Source organism: Rattus rattus, chromosome 12, assembly GCF_011064425.1.
Source record: "Rattus rattus isolate New Zealand chromosome 12, Rrattus_CSIRO_v1, whole genome shotgun sequence".
In the NCBI taxonomy this organism is placed as follows: Eukaryota; Metazoa; Chordata; class Mammalia; order Rodentia; family Muridae; genus Rattus; species Rattus rattus.
In genome coordinates this window covers 64,849,076-64,864,989 of record NC_046165.1, presented here as the reverse complement: position 1 = coordinate 64,864,989, position 15,914 = coordinate 64,849,076, and the positions used below count along the sequence as shown (strand labels likewise).

Sequence of the window (15,914 nt, the reverse complement as noted above, 5' to 3'; positions counted from 1 at the left end):
GCTGTCAGTGGGTTGAATGAATGGTGTTTGAATGAACTGTGACAATGGTGTCTGTGTTTCTGTTATCAGAACTGAACTGGTTCTTTTAATGACATTGAAAGATTTTGTTAATGGGATAACTGTTCTATTTTTTCTCTTGCTTGTGCTTTAGCTATGAAGCCCCACAGATTGCCTTACGCTGTGGGATTATGCTAAGAGAGTGCATTCGACATGAGCCACTTGCCAAAATCATCCTCTTTTCTAATCAGTTCAGAGATTTCTTCAAGTATGTGGAGCTGTCCACATTTGATATCGCTTCAGATGCCTTCGCTACTTTTAAGGTAATTTTTCCCTAAATCAGAAAGCTTATAAAGTTCAAGTGGATTGGCCTCTAAAGAGGCCTGAAGTCATCTGCCATGGGTGAGGGAGGCCAATCTTTTACACTGCAGAGCACAAGCTCAGCTCAGTGGAATGGCTTCTGACATGTCTGATGAAGAGACGGAAGGAAAACATTACCCTGTGCTAGAACTGCCACACAGTAACAGCAGAATAAGGCGGTGAGCCGCTCTCTGGGCACATGTGCAGTAGCTCTGGAAGGGTCCATAGAAACCAGCCACAGAGGCTACCTCCAGTGGAGGACCAGAGTAAGTGAGGGAGGAAGATGGACAGGGGCACCAGGGAGTATGAAAACATCATACCACTAAAGCAGTGTAACTTCCACACTTTGATGGGGTAAAAAAATATTAACAAGCATGCTAATAATTTTGATATGATTGGTCATCTATCTATTCATGTTTTATATTTTAACAGTATAGTCATCTTTTTAATATTTATCTCCTTTGTCATTATATGGGAAATATACTTCACCTAACTGAATATTTTATTTTGTTTTGATCATGATACTATGCACATGTCCTCGGTCATTCTTTATGCACTATTTAATGTGGCTGAGTCCTATAGCACCCTTCTCCAGCAGCCCTTCATCTTGCAGTACTAAAACTCTGCTCAGTTATCATCCCCTTTTCTCCTCTCTTCAGGCCCCAGCTACATTCCAACTGTCTGTTTCTATGTTTTACCAGCAGAAAGATATTCATTGAGCATATCGGAAAGTAGGTTGACTGATTTTAAAATGAAGCCACTGGAGCTTACATATCCAATGCATCATTCATCTTCAAGTGTTTTTACTTTAGAAATCCATACACTTAAGGAATTAAATAATGGCAAGATCATTACCATAAATGAAAATTGGACTGCAATTCTCTGTATTTGTTGGGTCTTTATGTGGTGTGGGGATCAGGGTAAATGGTGACCTCATAGAAAGAATTAGGCAGTTTCTCTTCTGTTTCTGTTTTGTGGAATAATTTGAAAGGCATTGGCATTGGCATTAATTCTTCTTTAAAAGTCTGGTAAAATTTTGTGCTAAAACCATCTTGCTCTGGAATTTTTTTCTTTCTTTCTTTCTTTTTTTTTTTTTTTTGGTTGGGAGACTTTTGTGGCTGCTCCTATTTCACTAGGGATTATAGATGTGTTTAAATTGCTTATCTCATCCTGATTTAACTCTGGTAGCTGGAATAAAACAAGAAATTTATTCATTTCATTTATTTCCTAGTTTGTTGGATTACAGGTTTTTAATGTATGTCCTTATAATGTCCTCATTGTCTATTGTTATGCACCCTCTCCCTCTGTTTTACATCTCTAATTTTGATCATCTCTATCTCTGTCCATCACTTAGTTAACTTAGCTAGGGGTTTGTCAGTCTTATTGGTTTTTTTTTTTTAACAGAGAACCAACTCTTAGTTTCATTCATTCTTTGTATTAGTTTTTTTGTTTGTTTGTTTCTATTTTACTGATTTCATCTCTTAGTTTAATTCTTCCCGTGTTCTTCTGTTGGATATTATTGTTGTAGTTGATCTAGAGCTTTTAGGTATGAGGTTAATATGGCATTTCTCCATTCTCTTTATTAATGTATGTATTTGGTGCTGTGAACTTGTCTTTTAGAACGACCTTCATTGTGTCCAATGGGTTTGGGTATGTTGTATTTTCATTTTCTTTTAATTCTAGAAAGCTTTTAATCTCTTCCCTTATTCCTCTTTTAACCCGTTTTCCATTCAGTAGTGAGTTGTTCAATTTCCAGGAGTTTGTAAGCTTGCTGATGTTGATATCTAGCTTTAATGCATGGTGGTCTGATAGGATGCAGACTGTTATTTTATATTTCTTCAATCTATTGAGACTTGCTTTGTGACCAGGCATATGATCAGTTTTGGACAAAGTTTCTTTAGGCCCCACAGGTATATTCTTCTGTATATGCTTGAAATGTTCTGTAAATTATCTATAGGTCCATTTAATTTGACATAAGTTAGCTCCAGCAATTCTCTGTTTAGCTTTTGCCTGGATGCCCCTGTCTATTGGTGAGAGTATGGAAGTTGCCAGCTAGCACTGTATACAGGTCACTATGTGATGTAAACTGTAATAGTGTTTCTTCTACAAACTTAGATGCCCTTTTAGTTAGTGCATAGATGTTAAAAATTACAGTATTCTGTTGGAAATTTAATTTGATTAATATGTAATATACTTCCCTATCTCTTCTGACTAGTTTTGCTCTAGTTAATTCTGACTAGTTAGTCTGTTTTGTTAGCTTGGGTTATCTTTTCCATCATTTTACCCTGAAGTGCTGTTTTTTCTTGATGTTAAGGTGTATTTCTTGAATATAGCAGAGAGATGGGTCCTGTTTTTCCATCCATTATATTAGTTTGTATCTTTTAATTACAGTACTGAGACAGTTGATATTGAGTGTTACCAATGAGCAGTATTTGTTAATTCTTGTTATTTTGTGATTATGGTATGGGTTTTTGATTTGCTGGTATAAAATTATTTATTCCTTGAGTTTTCTTGGATGTTGTTAGTCTCTTCAGATTGAAGTTGTCCTTCAGTCTTCTTCATAGGGCTGTATTTGTAGATAGATCTTGATTAAATTTGGTTTTTATCTTGGAATGTCTTTCTCCAGCTATTGTGATTGAAAGTTTTGCTGGGTATAATAGTCTGACTTGGCATCTGTGGTCTCTTAGAGTTTGTAGAAAAGTCTATATGGCTTTTAGAATACTAGTTGAAAAGTTATTCTAATAGACCTGCTTTTATATGTTACAGGTTTTTTTTTTTCCTAGAAGCTTTTAATATTTTTTTTTTTTTTTTTTGTCTGTATATATGTTTTCATCATTATGTACTGAGGGAATTTCTTTTCTGGGTCAGTCTATTTGGTGTTCTGTGTACTTTTGTACCTTGATGGATATCTCCTTTTTTACTTTGGGGAAATTTTTTTCTTTTTTTTTTTGGGGGTAGTAGTATTTTTGTGCCTTTGACATTTCTTCCTCTCTCTATTCCTATTACTCTTAGATTTGGTCTTTTCATAGTACCCCAATCTCCTAGATGTTCCATCCCAGCTTTTGTTTATGGTTTTATTTTTGTTTGATTTTTAGACTTAACATTTTCTTTGAATAATGTATCCATTTCTTCTATCTTGTCCCAATGTCTGAGATTCTCTCTATATTTTGTTGATGAGACTTGCCTCTGAGGTTCCTATCCAAATTCCTAACTTTTTCATTTTCAGTTTTCCTTTACTCATTTTTTATTCATTCTGTTTCTACATTCAAGTCTTAAATTGTTTTCTTCCTTTCATTCCACTGTTTATGTTTTCATTGACTTTTTTAAGGAGCTGAACCATGTGGAGTTCAGTAACAACAAGAAAGGTTGAACTTATTTTGCACATATATATGTGATATAATCCCTCAATTTTAGGGCATTATCTCTGTGTATATGAGGGTATATATATATATAAAATTTTTTTTTCAAGTACAGATGTATGAGAGAAATAAACACATGATTCACCACCTATGTTTACAAAGGAATTCCACCCTATTGTAGTATATTTTCCTTTTTTTTTTTTTTTTTTTTTTTTTTTTCACGTGGAAAGGTTTAATGAGAGAAGAAGAGTAGAAGAGGAGAGGAGTAAAAGTAAAGGCCGGGGGTTGGGGATTTAGCTCAGTGGTAGAGCACTTGCCAGCAAGCGCAAGGCCCAAGGTTTGGTCCCAGCTCTAAAAAAAAAAAAAAGAAAAAAAAAAAAAGTAAAGGCCGGCCATGAGCACGTGGAGGGAAAGGGGTGGGGTGGGGGAGCAGCAAGAAAAGGAAGCATATTTTCCTTTCTTTTTTCCTCTTTTTTTCCTGGTTTTGTTTTTGTTAATTTCAACTTATTTTGTCTATTTGATTTGAAGGTTCTGTTGTAGCAGTACTCCTGTGATCTTCCAGGTGTTCTCTGGCTTGCTGGGGAAGTTAGTCCTTATAGTCACCTCTGACTAGCATAACAGGTAGAGAACCCTACACACACACACACACACACACACACACACACACACACACACACACACACACACACACATTTGCACATTTCACAGTGTCTGCTGCAAACCATAAAGATACTACCAACTTCTATTCTCACAGAGCATGGAAAATTCCACAAGCTGCACAGGAAGATCCACCAGACGAGGAAGGGGCACTTACACATGAAGATCCCATGCATCTGCTTAGTGATTGCCCCAAATGCTCTGCAACAGCTTACTGTGTCCTGGATGTCTTGGCACAAGGACTAGTTAGACAAGGCCCCAGCCAGACTGGGAAATGGAGCCCTCATAGAGCATTTCCCTACTTGAAAATCCCAGTTGCAGGTCAATTCTCTATTCCCTGCTCCATTAGGACCAGTAATAACCCATCTCCATATATTAGCACAGTGCCCATCAAGCTAAAGACTTGTGGCATTGTGGTTAAACTTGAAAATTATAAAACTACAAAAACATCCTTTCATCTTCAAGAAAAATGAAAGAGCTTGCTGAGCTTCATAGACCTGTCATCTTAGCAGTCAAGAGATAGAAGCAGGAGGATCAAGAGTTCAAAGCCAATCTCAACTATATAGTGAGTTTGAAGCTAGCCTTGGCTACCCAAGCAAAGCAAATGTTGCATATTGATTATATGAATTAAAATTAGTACAATGCTGTGGAAAACAGTATATCAGTACCTCAGAAATGTGAAATAGGATTATCATAGGACTTAACAATACCATTCGTGGATATTCCCAAAGAAAATGAAACCGGTGTATCGAAGAATAAGAATTATTGCATCATTGTCCTCAATAGCCAGGAAAAGGAATCCATGACAGACAGGATAAAAAATAAATGAGGTAGGAGCTGGTGAGCTGGCCCACTGCAAGCCTGACAACCTGAATTTCATCCCCAGAACCAACCCACATAAGAAGCCAAATGTGGTAACATGCATTTGTGATCACAGCTCCTCTGTAGTGAGATGAGAGACAGAGAGAAGAAAACCATGCAGATACTTGAGGGCCCATTAGAACAGGAGAGAACACTGCTCAAAATAAAGGTGGATGACAAAAGACCACTCCCAAAAGTTGTTCTCTGACATCCATTTGAGCACTTGTACCTGCACACACTGAATACACATCATACATACAAACACTTAAGAAAATGTGATTACACAGAATCTACTGGCAGGAAGGGTGTGGTGGGTCAATGTTGCCCACTTGAATGTAGATCGAGAAGCAGAGTGGGAGGGCTGGGTTCCAGTATTCCCTTCAAGGAGGGCACTGCGTCCAACTGAGCTTCTTACCTATGCACCCTGTAGTCCCAGCCTCGAGGATCACTGCAACCCAGGATTTCAAGACTAGCCTGAGCAGCATTGTGAGACTTCATTTCCAGAAAAAAAAGAAAGAAAGAAAGAAAAGATGCCTCTCTCTCCCAATGTCTCAGACAGCAGCATTGCACAGGGCCTTTTGGGGACATTTAACCCAAGGTCTGCAGGTGAACCTTAGTACCATGGAGAAAATGATGCAAAGAATAAAACCTTTAGACCATTGCACACTACTTCAAAATATCCTCTGTATACCTTAAATGTACTCACAGCTCTAAAAAACGCTAACTCAAAAATTGTGGAGAATGCTTTAAATACTTTACTTTTTCTCGTTATTAAAATAGAAAGAGGGGGCCAAAGAGATGTCTCAGAGGACATATTCAGGCAGTTTCAACCTTATATTCCACATGTGTGCAGTAGCTTGTAACTCTCAGTCTGGAGATCCAGTGTCCTCTTCTGGCATTTCCACAAGCAGCTATGGTCACACACCTGCATACATATATACACACATGAACACACACACACACACACACACACACACACACACACAAATACTTCTGAAAAAGAGTTCAGAATAGAATCAGTTGAAATTTGCCAATTCCACTGCCTGACTCACCTTTATGTATTGGAGAAACTTTAATTAACTATGTATTAAAGTATTAAACTTTATTCTGGAAAGGTTAAAAAATCCTTTTCTAATTGAATTTTTCACAATACCTGAGTTGGATGTTTAACCTCTAAGTATATAAAAGGGATTAAATGGGGCTTTTTTTTTTTTTTCCAAATATTGAAGTGAAATGGGGATATGACTTAGGTGTGAGCTGAAGACAACCAGAAGTTCCTTTGCTTTCTTGCAGTTTTCTGTACATTTGTATCTGTAGTAAGACAAGAGTGATTCTCTTTAACTCTCAAAGCACACATTATGTAACTTAGTAACTCCTAGTGTGTATCACATGGCCCATTCACTGGCAAGTAAGCAGATTGCGCTCAGATGCCATGATCAGTGTCATTCCTGTGCTTCCACATCCAGCAGCCTCCTTGGGGTTGGGGGAGGCAAAGATAGCTCAGCACGTGCAGCAGGCACAGCACAGGCCTGAGCTGAGTCCTCAGAGCCCACTGAGGAGGGAGGGGAGGAGAGAGCCAGCTCTGCAGCAGTTCTTCCCATCTCCACGTGAGTGCTGTACACGCATGCCTCTCCCAGCCATAGACATACAAAACTAAGAAGAAAACCTAAAAAGAGGTGAATAATCCAAGTGGTTAAGGGCGGGGGAAATGGTCCAGCATTTTAAGAGCATAAGAAACTTAGTGTCCCGGATACCTACCTGTCACCCCAGCACTGTCCAGGACAAGAAGATCTCTGTGGCATGTTGGCCACCAGGTTGAGTGAGAGATCCTGTCTCAAAGGAATAAAGAAGAGGTAGAGCAGGACTCAGCATCACCCTCTGACTCCCACCCATCCGTAAGCAGGTGCACTTGTGCATACAGCACCTGCGCGTGTACTCACACACACACATTAGGAAAATACTGAAGCATCAGAATGCTTGTAAATTCCTTATGTTAATTTTTGAGGTCAGGTTCTATGCCATTTAGAATTCTTGCGTGAAAAATGGTTAGAACCAAACACAGTGCCTGTGTTCCCTATACTCATGGTAAAGCAGAAGGACTACTTGAGCTCAGGAGTTGGAGGTCAGCCTAGGTAGTTTGGGGGGTAGCAATTAGTTACTGACCTTGGATAAGATCTCTAGACTACTTGAATATTTATTATAATCACAATATAGAAATATTCTATGAACACTTACCTCATAAGTGTTGTGTTTACCACTTAAATTTTTCTACTGTTTAAAACACTCAGGTTTGAGATTCAATGTTTTGCCATTATTTTAACCTGAAACAAACTTATACTTTACATCTTACAGTAGGGATGGAAATAACTGTGATGTAAATGAAAGTGTTCTTTTCCAATTTTCATGTGTTTCAAGTGAATTGATTTATCAAGCTATAGAGGTAAAGGTTATTCTTTTTGTAATGAATTATAAAGGTCCCTATGTATAGTAATTTTCCTTCACTCCTTGCTCTCTTGTAGGATTTATTAACCAGACATAAAGTGTTGGTAGCAGACTTCTTAGAACAAAATTATGACACTGTAAGTAAAACATTTTTAAGATGTCTTTCTCCCTCTTGTTATCCAAGGACTGGCTGGGGTCCTTTTATTATGTTTTAGTTGAAAACCACATGTAGGTAGGGAGTGCAGAAGGCTTGTGGACTGGGCTGGCAGTCTCAAAGGTTTGTAGTTCCAAGACCTGAAGACTAAGGGCCTGTGTCCTTCTAGATGCCCAAGATTGAGGCTTACTGCTCTGTGTTCCAATTGCCTGTCACCTGGCACTTGGAAGGAAGTATTTTTTGTGTAGATAGCTATTCCTTTGGGGGGCGGGGGGTGTTCAGTTGTTTGGTTGCTGCTCCCCAAAGTCCTGGTCACATGTGGTGGCTATGGTAGAAAGCAATTCTGCAGTTCGGGGAGGGGGGGGGAGTTAACAAAGAAATGGAGTTGGGCTAGAAGGAAAGCTGAAAGGGACAATGGAAAAGAACTAGAGGACCCTGGGTCTACTATATTTGTATTTTAGATTCCCAATTAACATAATTTGTCTGATGGAAATGTTGATCTATAAAATGTCATATGTTGATCATCTTTTTGTTGCTGTGACAAAATATCTAAGAGGAATAACTTAGAAGAAGGAAAGCTTTATTTTGGAATATGGTTTCAGTCCATGGTCAGTTGGCTCTGTTCCTGAACCTATTGTGGAGCAGACATCATTTTGGAAAACATGGTGAATGAAAGATATTCCATGGCAGCCAGGAATCAGAGGAAGAGTCCAGAGACAGAAGACACCCTTCAAAAACATGCATGCCTCTAGGGAGATGATTCAGCAGCTGTAACACTGGGGTTTGGTTCCCAGAACCCATTTAAAAAGTCAGGTGGGCATAGCAGCCCCCAGCAATCCCAGTCAGAGGAGACAGAAACTGATGATCTTTGGAACAAGCAGGCCAGCCACTAACTAAATTGGTGAACTCTTGTTTCAATAAAATACCGTGTCTCAAATACTGTAGAGCAATCAAAGAAGTCAACCATCAACATGTAAACATGCATACATGCACACTGCACGCACACACATATGGAGGGAAGGGGAGAATCATGACCCTTAGTGACCTATCTCTCCTCTCCTAAAAATCCATTCAACTATGACTTCATCAAGGGGTTAAGTTGCAGACTTCTTATTGACGAAGTTAGCACTCTTACTATGCATCGCTTCTCAGTAGCACTGCAAGCTGGTGACCAGGTTTTCTATATACAAGCTTTTAGGAATAGCTTCCATATCTGAGCTATAACCTTGTCCCTGTGCTCATGAATAGAATAAAATGTGAAGGAGAATAGTATTGTGACTTTAATACAGTCTGCGTAATTGTACTTCTCAATTCTAAATCAAAAGTTTTAGTGGGTATGCACAGAAGCCTGTCACTCAGCACTCTAAGGATATCCAGTCCTTCTCTATCCTTGACTATTTTTCCTTCTGGCTATTTGCTTTTTGAGCTGCAGTGTTCTCTGAATAATGTGTCCACAAATGGAGAGGAGTTAGTACCAAGCTTCCCCAAGTGATGCTCTCTGCTCCCAAGGGGACATGACCGATGACTGTCTTGATCTGCTCCCAAGGGGACATGACCAATGACTATCTTGAGATGCAGGAAGATCCATGCCCATAGTGCTGGCTGCTTGTGAGAAAGGATGAACTGGCCAGTAGGTGACATGGTCCTTGAGTGACAGTGGCCACCCACGCCTCACCTGCTGACATTATAGACCTGACAGTCCTAACTATAGTTTAGTCTTCTCCACAGCCAACTACAGAAACAAATTTCATTAAAGTAAGTTATCTTAAAGTTTTAATAGATGTTTTATCAGAATGATTTATTGGGAGGATTCAAAGTTTTTCCATCTTTTAATGCAATTTCTAATCTGTAAAACTAATTGAGAAGCTGTATCATTTATCCCTTCACCTCCCTAGCCTGGTCCCCTCTATGTCCAGCACAGTAGTGAGAATCCAAGACATTCCAGTTGAGCAGTGGCGATGCGGTGGGTCTGAAGGAGTGAGCACACTCTTGCTACAAAGGACACACTGCCACTCTCAGACTTACTTTCTTTTTCTTAGATTTTTGAAGACTATGAGAAGCTGCTGCAATCTGAGAACTATGTGACAAAGAGACAATCTTTAAAGGTAATACCAAATTGTTTTTAAGTTCTTATAAGCTGACATCTTGTTAACAAACAGTATCTACTCTAAACGAGTAAATAGAGAAAACTGAAAATGTCCTTTGATTTGAGAAGTGACTTTAGGGGTGTGTTTTATGCTCTGATGGAGCTTTGTAGCAAAACAGTATAAATAGCGAGTGTGTGCTGAAGTGAGAGTTGGGTATTTCAGTACGGAAGCAGACCAGACCGAAGCTGACTCAGCAAAGCTGCATGGCCCTCTCCTGGGAATATCCTCAGAGGTGACAAGGAGCTGGTCGGGTGACTGGGATAGGAGTGACTGTCAGGAAGGCTCAGGGGAATCCTAGGAATCACCTCAGTGTGCCTTACTGTAGAAGCGACAGAATAAACCAGTCCAGTTCCTCTCCTGCAACTCTGTGAAGACGGGAGAAGTAACAGCTTCAAAGTACAACCCACAAAACACAAATGTGTAAATCCCCCTTGGTGTTTTAAGTTTTGGAAATGATAAACCTAGTATTTTTGAATGTGAATAACAACTGTTATAAAACCGTGTTTATAGCATTTAAATGTTCTGGAGCTTCTATGTTAAGGGAAGCATTTCTCTCCCAGCAGTATAACATAGTTTTCTGAAATACAATTCATTGCCAGGTCCCATTCCCCAACCACTGTGGACAACCAGTGTGTATCCACAGCTTTGCTATCAAACTTCAAATGCTCAAGTTACACTCCTAACAAAGAAACAGAAGAAATAGTTATTCCCTAAGAGTGGTGTTTTAAATGTCAACTAAGCTAGGGTATAGCTCAGTAGTTGGACACTTGACAGGAGTGTACAAGGCCCTGAGTTTGATAAGGGGGACTGAAATGCTTATGTGAAAAAACCTGTCATAAATACAACCTAAAAGAAAAAGATAATGGCGGGCTTCACTGGGACAGAATCTGGGAAGGAGTAAGAACACGGTGGGATCGGCTGGGAAAGAGAGCAAAGTGGGGTGGGCAGTGATGAGGAGCTGGCTCTGAGTGTGAACGACTCACCCAGAAGCCATATGCAAGGAGGATGCATAGGCTGGAAAGTGGCTCAGAGGTCAAGAGCACTTGTTTCTCCTCCAGAGGCTCCATGTTCAAGTCCAAGCACCCACATAACAGCTCACAACCACCTGTAACTCCAGTCCCAGGGGATCTGATGGCCTCTTCTGGCCTCTGAAGGCACTAGAAGTATAAGTGATATAGACAAGAGATCCATACACACAAAACTAAGATAAAACTAAGTTAATTTAAAATCAGAATGCAATGGTAATTGTCTCTGCAATCCTAGCATGCCCCTGCAGAGATAGGGGGTTAGGAGGCAGAGCTAGGAGAATCACAAGAAGCTCATGGGCCAGCTAGGACTCAAAGTGACAGTGTCACAATAAGGTACAAAATAAACATTTAAAGTTCCCCTGAAGGTTGTAACTATTTAAAATTTTGACTGGAAAAACAACTGTTTATTATAATATGGAAGTTACAGAGTTGAATGCTATGGGACTTATATTCGCAGCAGCTTATAATAAGAGAGGCCGTGTCTCAAAGTAGAAGGCTAGCACCAAGACCCAAGGTTGTCTTCTAGACTCTGCATAGGTTCCATGGTCCACATAACACACACTCGCACACACACACACACACAGAGGCACGCCCACAGGTGTGCACACACTCACAAAAGATTAATTATCACAAATGCTGTGTGAAGTGTTGGGGAAAGCAGTGGGAGGGAGAATGTTCACTCAGTCAGCAAATATTAACATGCTTCTCTTGTAGACATGCAGTGGCTACAAGCCAGCACTGTGACCCTGGGCTCTGGTTTAGAGAGCAGGTGATCTCGTATGGCTTTCAGATGCTCTAAGTACTAAACGAGAAGATTAGCAGACTGAAGGGCCATGTTCTAGTAGACTCTGGAATGTTCCCACTAAGAAAGAAAGCCTTAGTTAAAAGAGTCACAGTTCTACTAGGAAAGGTTTTGTGTGATGGAAGGAAACCCACGTCTGAGGTGCTAGATTTGCACCAGAGCAGCTGGAAAGGCAGCAAGTCCTTTCTAGCAGTGAGCTTTTGAGTAGAGGGCTAAGTGTGAAAATGTAAAAATGAGTCCGAATAAGGTATATGTGTGTTAAGACCTAGAGGCCGAAGCCATATCCTTATGAAATGCTAGTGGAAAGCTCAGGAGTCCAGCACAGTACAGCTCTGGGCCCTAAGTACCTGCCCTCCCTAGAAAAAGTTGCTCAGAAATAGCCAGTTGTCAAGAGCAGGTGGGTCTGTGCGGATGATGTGGCATGGCTAGGGCTGCACCTCTGTCTTTCCGATCACTGTTGGATTTTCCCAGCACTTTTTGTCAGCTAGTAATCCCACGCTAGCCATGCCATTTGTATACTTTCCAGCTGCTGAGACGCTCACTCGTGATGTCAGGACCTTGACATTCGTGGAGCAGTGCACATGTTCTTAATATAACATGCAATTTTTAATTAAGGTAATGGACGTAAGTTTGTTCTGTCCATATCTTTACATTTCTTTCACTGAGGTTTTGCCTTGGTGATGCTGTGTCCCTATATATAGTTATGCTATCACTGTCCCAACCTCTGATTTACTTGGCAGGTCAGTTTTCAGCCAGTCAATCAGCACTTTTTATTGAGGTGACCCATTCAGAGAAAGTTTGTGCTGTGCCAGAGCTCCTCATATTGAGGCCAGTGATGCAGGGAACTGAACTCCAGGCAGAGCAGTGACCTCAAAATGGCATTGCCCTCTGTCCAGAGATGTGCTGGAGAGCCTGAGACGATGAGCCTTTGTCTTGAGTTATACACCCAGCGATGAGCCCACCAAGCTTCACTGGGTAGCTCCAAACCCATGATCACACAGGTGGCTCTGCTTAAACTGAGTATAAGGCCTGAATGTGGAAAAGGATTTGTGGAGCTTAACAGGACGAGAGGGAGATGAGAGTAGGGAATAGAAGTAACAGGAATATATCTCACACACAGAGTTGTCACAGAGAAAATTTAGTTTGGGCCTACCTGATAAGCAGAAGGACGGCCAGAGATGCCTATCAGTATTACAGGAGAAAGGCTTTGGAGAGAGGTGGCCATTGGAATAGTAAAGAGATGAGAATGCTCTAAGGGCCAGCATATGAGAAATGGCTTGTGTATTTCCAAAGTCCTTCTCAGTGTAAGTCTGATACACTGGGTAAGTAGAATTCCTGTGTGATTGAACCAAATTGAAAGAGAAAAGATGAAGGATGTGGTCTTTAGAATTGATTCATTTTCATCAGTGACAAGACCTTGAACCAAAGTTTTCCTGACACTGAGACCTCAGGCCTGTCAGAAAGCTAGTCTCCTGTCCCTTTGGGCCTATAATGCCCTTTCTTTCTGACTAACATAGTCTTCTTCCCACCCATATCTCCATTGTCTCTTCTCTAGCTGGCTTTGCCCAACCTTGTCCTCTTTCCCTCTTCATGTTTTAATATAGTTCTACGAGAGCCTTACTGTGGTAAGCACAACTGGCTTTTTTGTTTATTTTTGTAGTACTGGGGATAGAACCTAAGGGCCTCAGTCGCTGTGCCACCTTCCTACCCAGAACCATGAACTGTAGGTATTTGTTCAGAGAACCAAACTAAGTTCTTCAAGTGAGTATTGCTAGTCACTAACCCTGCAATTCACCCTCCCCGAGTTCAGTCTCTGTCAGGGATCCACATCCGTTAAGTGAGTCTGGGACTGGTGGGCTAATGAAACTGATGCCAGCAGGGCACATCTGTGTCCGAGTGGGAACCTAGCCCCAGCACTTGAGTGCTGGATAGCATACGTGGACAAGAAGTTCTCTGTCCTTTTTGCCCCCGTGCCCTTCTCCTGCTCAGAACTTCTCCACTTGGGGCCTGGAGCAGACCTTTGTACCTAGATCATCCGAAGCACCTACTACTTCCCCTCCCTCCCTGCTTATTTACAGATGCTTCTGTTCCCTTGGGGCTTGTTTGCTGTTCTGCATTAATCTCCTGAGAGCTGATTTTCTTGTTTAAACTCCTTTCTAGTCTGAGTGCGTAAAGAAGAGCATAGAGGGCAGAGAAACAGACTAAAGTGTGTGTCACAGTTCAGAACTGAAAAAAAAAAAAAAAAAAAAAAAAAAAAAAAAAAAAAAAAAAAAAAAAAAAAAAAAAAAAAAAAAAAAAAAAAAAAAAAAAAAAAAAAAAAAAAAAAAAAAAAAAAAAAAAAAAAAAAAAAAAAAAAAAAAAAAAAAAAAAAATGTGCTTCAGGGGAGCTGGCTTTTAAATGCTGGGTTATAAGGCAGAGAGAGATGCTGCTGAAATGGTGCTGCTGAAATGGTGAGACTGGTTCACATCTCAGCATCAGGCTTACTCTACATGGCTGGCTCCCTTCTCTGAAAGAAGAGTTACTCTGGGGAACTCCGCTGATGCAAGCTTGGTGTTTCCTTAGATCTGTCCTAATGACCGAAATTGCTAATACGTACCCTGTAAGGTTTTGCCAGTGATGTCCCATAATTGTAGGAAATGGGAAGTTAGACTGCACAGCTTCATCAGTATAAACTGGCTGATGTGTTCAGCCATTTTCTGATGCCAAGGCACTTGCTACCCGATGCCTTTTCCAATCGTGTTCTAGAGTTTCCTAGACTTTCTTGGTCTTAGGATACTTAGACTCCTGGTGCCAAGAAAAAGTAATTAAGAGAGAAATTCCTTTCCCTTGTGTGCTGGAGCTTAGGAAATTATTTCTTATCTTTTTCAGAAGCTTGGCATTTAATTACTAGTAAGAAAGATTATAATTAAAAGGAAGCTTGGTGGATTTGGGGATTTTTTTGTTTGTTTCGTTCTGGGTTTTTTTTGTTTTGTTTTTTTGTTTTTGTTTTGTTTTTTGGCTCTGATCAGTTTCATTAAAACAACACATTTTGGGAAAACCCTCTTAGTTAGACTAGCTACTTGATTAAATTAAATGTAGATTGTTCCATTTACTTAGAATAATAACCCTGCTTTATAACTCTTCATATTGCACTGTGGGTGGTTCACTGTTGTCTTTATCACTGTTAATTAAAATAGATAGACAGGAAATGGCCAAAAGACTTAAAACTAAACATACTCTTCACATCTTGATTAATATAAAGCTAAGAATAGAAAAATACTTACTACCTGTGGCACTAATAATATAGGAGTTGTTCCAAAGTAATGCCCTTACTGAATTAGAGAAATCTAAGCTATTCCATATAGGAAAGCACTTTAGGGGTGGACATATTGCTATTTGCTATCATATATTCTCTCTCTCTCTCTCTCTCTCTCTCTCTCTCTCTCTCTCTCTCTCTCTCCCCCTGAACATGCTTACTTTAAGGTTGTAGTTCAAGAAGGGAAGATAGTAGTAATAGGTCTGGAGCATGTTGAGCTAAGGTCTTGGATATTTGTGTGTGGGAGTATGGGCGTCTGGGGATCCCAGCATCTTAAACAGGCTGTGCAAATGTCCGCTGCTTCGGCTATGCTCCCAGCCCTTCATTTTTCAAGGCAGGGTTTTCTCATGAAGCTTAGGCTTGCCTCGAACTTGCTTCATGTCTCCACATCTGGCATTTTTAAGTATGCACCACCACATCTGGCTATAGTTGTAAGTTTGTGTGAACAGAGATGAAATTGGAATGATTTAATCTAAATTGAGCTCATAAATGTAATGGTAACAAATCCATTGAAGAATCAGTGTGATTATAAATTTTTATGTAAAAATTTACTGCAGTATATTTGCTGTATGTAGCACGAGCTTCACAAAGATTTGCATCCTAGTATATCATATACTGTGCCCTCTAGTCTCCTTATTTCTCCAGTTCTCACTTTGATCTCCATGGCATATGGGCATACAAGTGATTTTTACCTGTAAGTATAAATGAGAGAAAACAGGTGATTTTTGCCTTTCGGATCTCGTTTGCTTTATATGGAGATCTCCAGTTGTATCCATTTTCCAGCAAATAACATACTTTATTCTTCTTTATG

General features: G+C 40.0%; 1 protein-coding gene across 4 annotated transcripts in view; it reads left to right on the top strand.

Moving 5' to 3' along the window:
* Cab39l (calcium binding protein 39 like) overlaps positions 1-15,914 on the top strand; it is a 101,339-nt gene that overhangs the window by 72,154 nt on the left and 13,271 nt on the right. For all 4 annotated transcript variants that reach the window (XM_032917215.1, XM_032917216.1, XM_032917218.1 and 1 more), the window contains 3 exons: positions 152-320; positions 7,754-7,813; positions 9,870-9,935. In XM_032917215.1, coding sequence (XP_032773106.1) covers positions 152-320; positions 7,754-7,813; positions 9,870-9,935 — 295 coding nt within the window. The remainder of the gene's footprint in view (positions 1-151; positions 321-7,753; positions 7,814-9,869; positions 9,936-15,914) is intronic.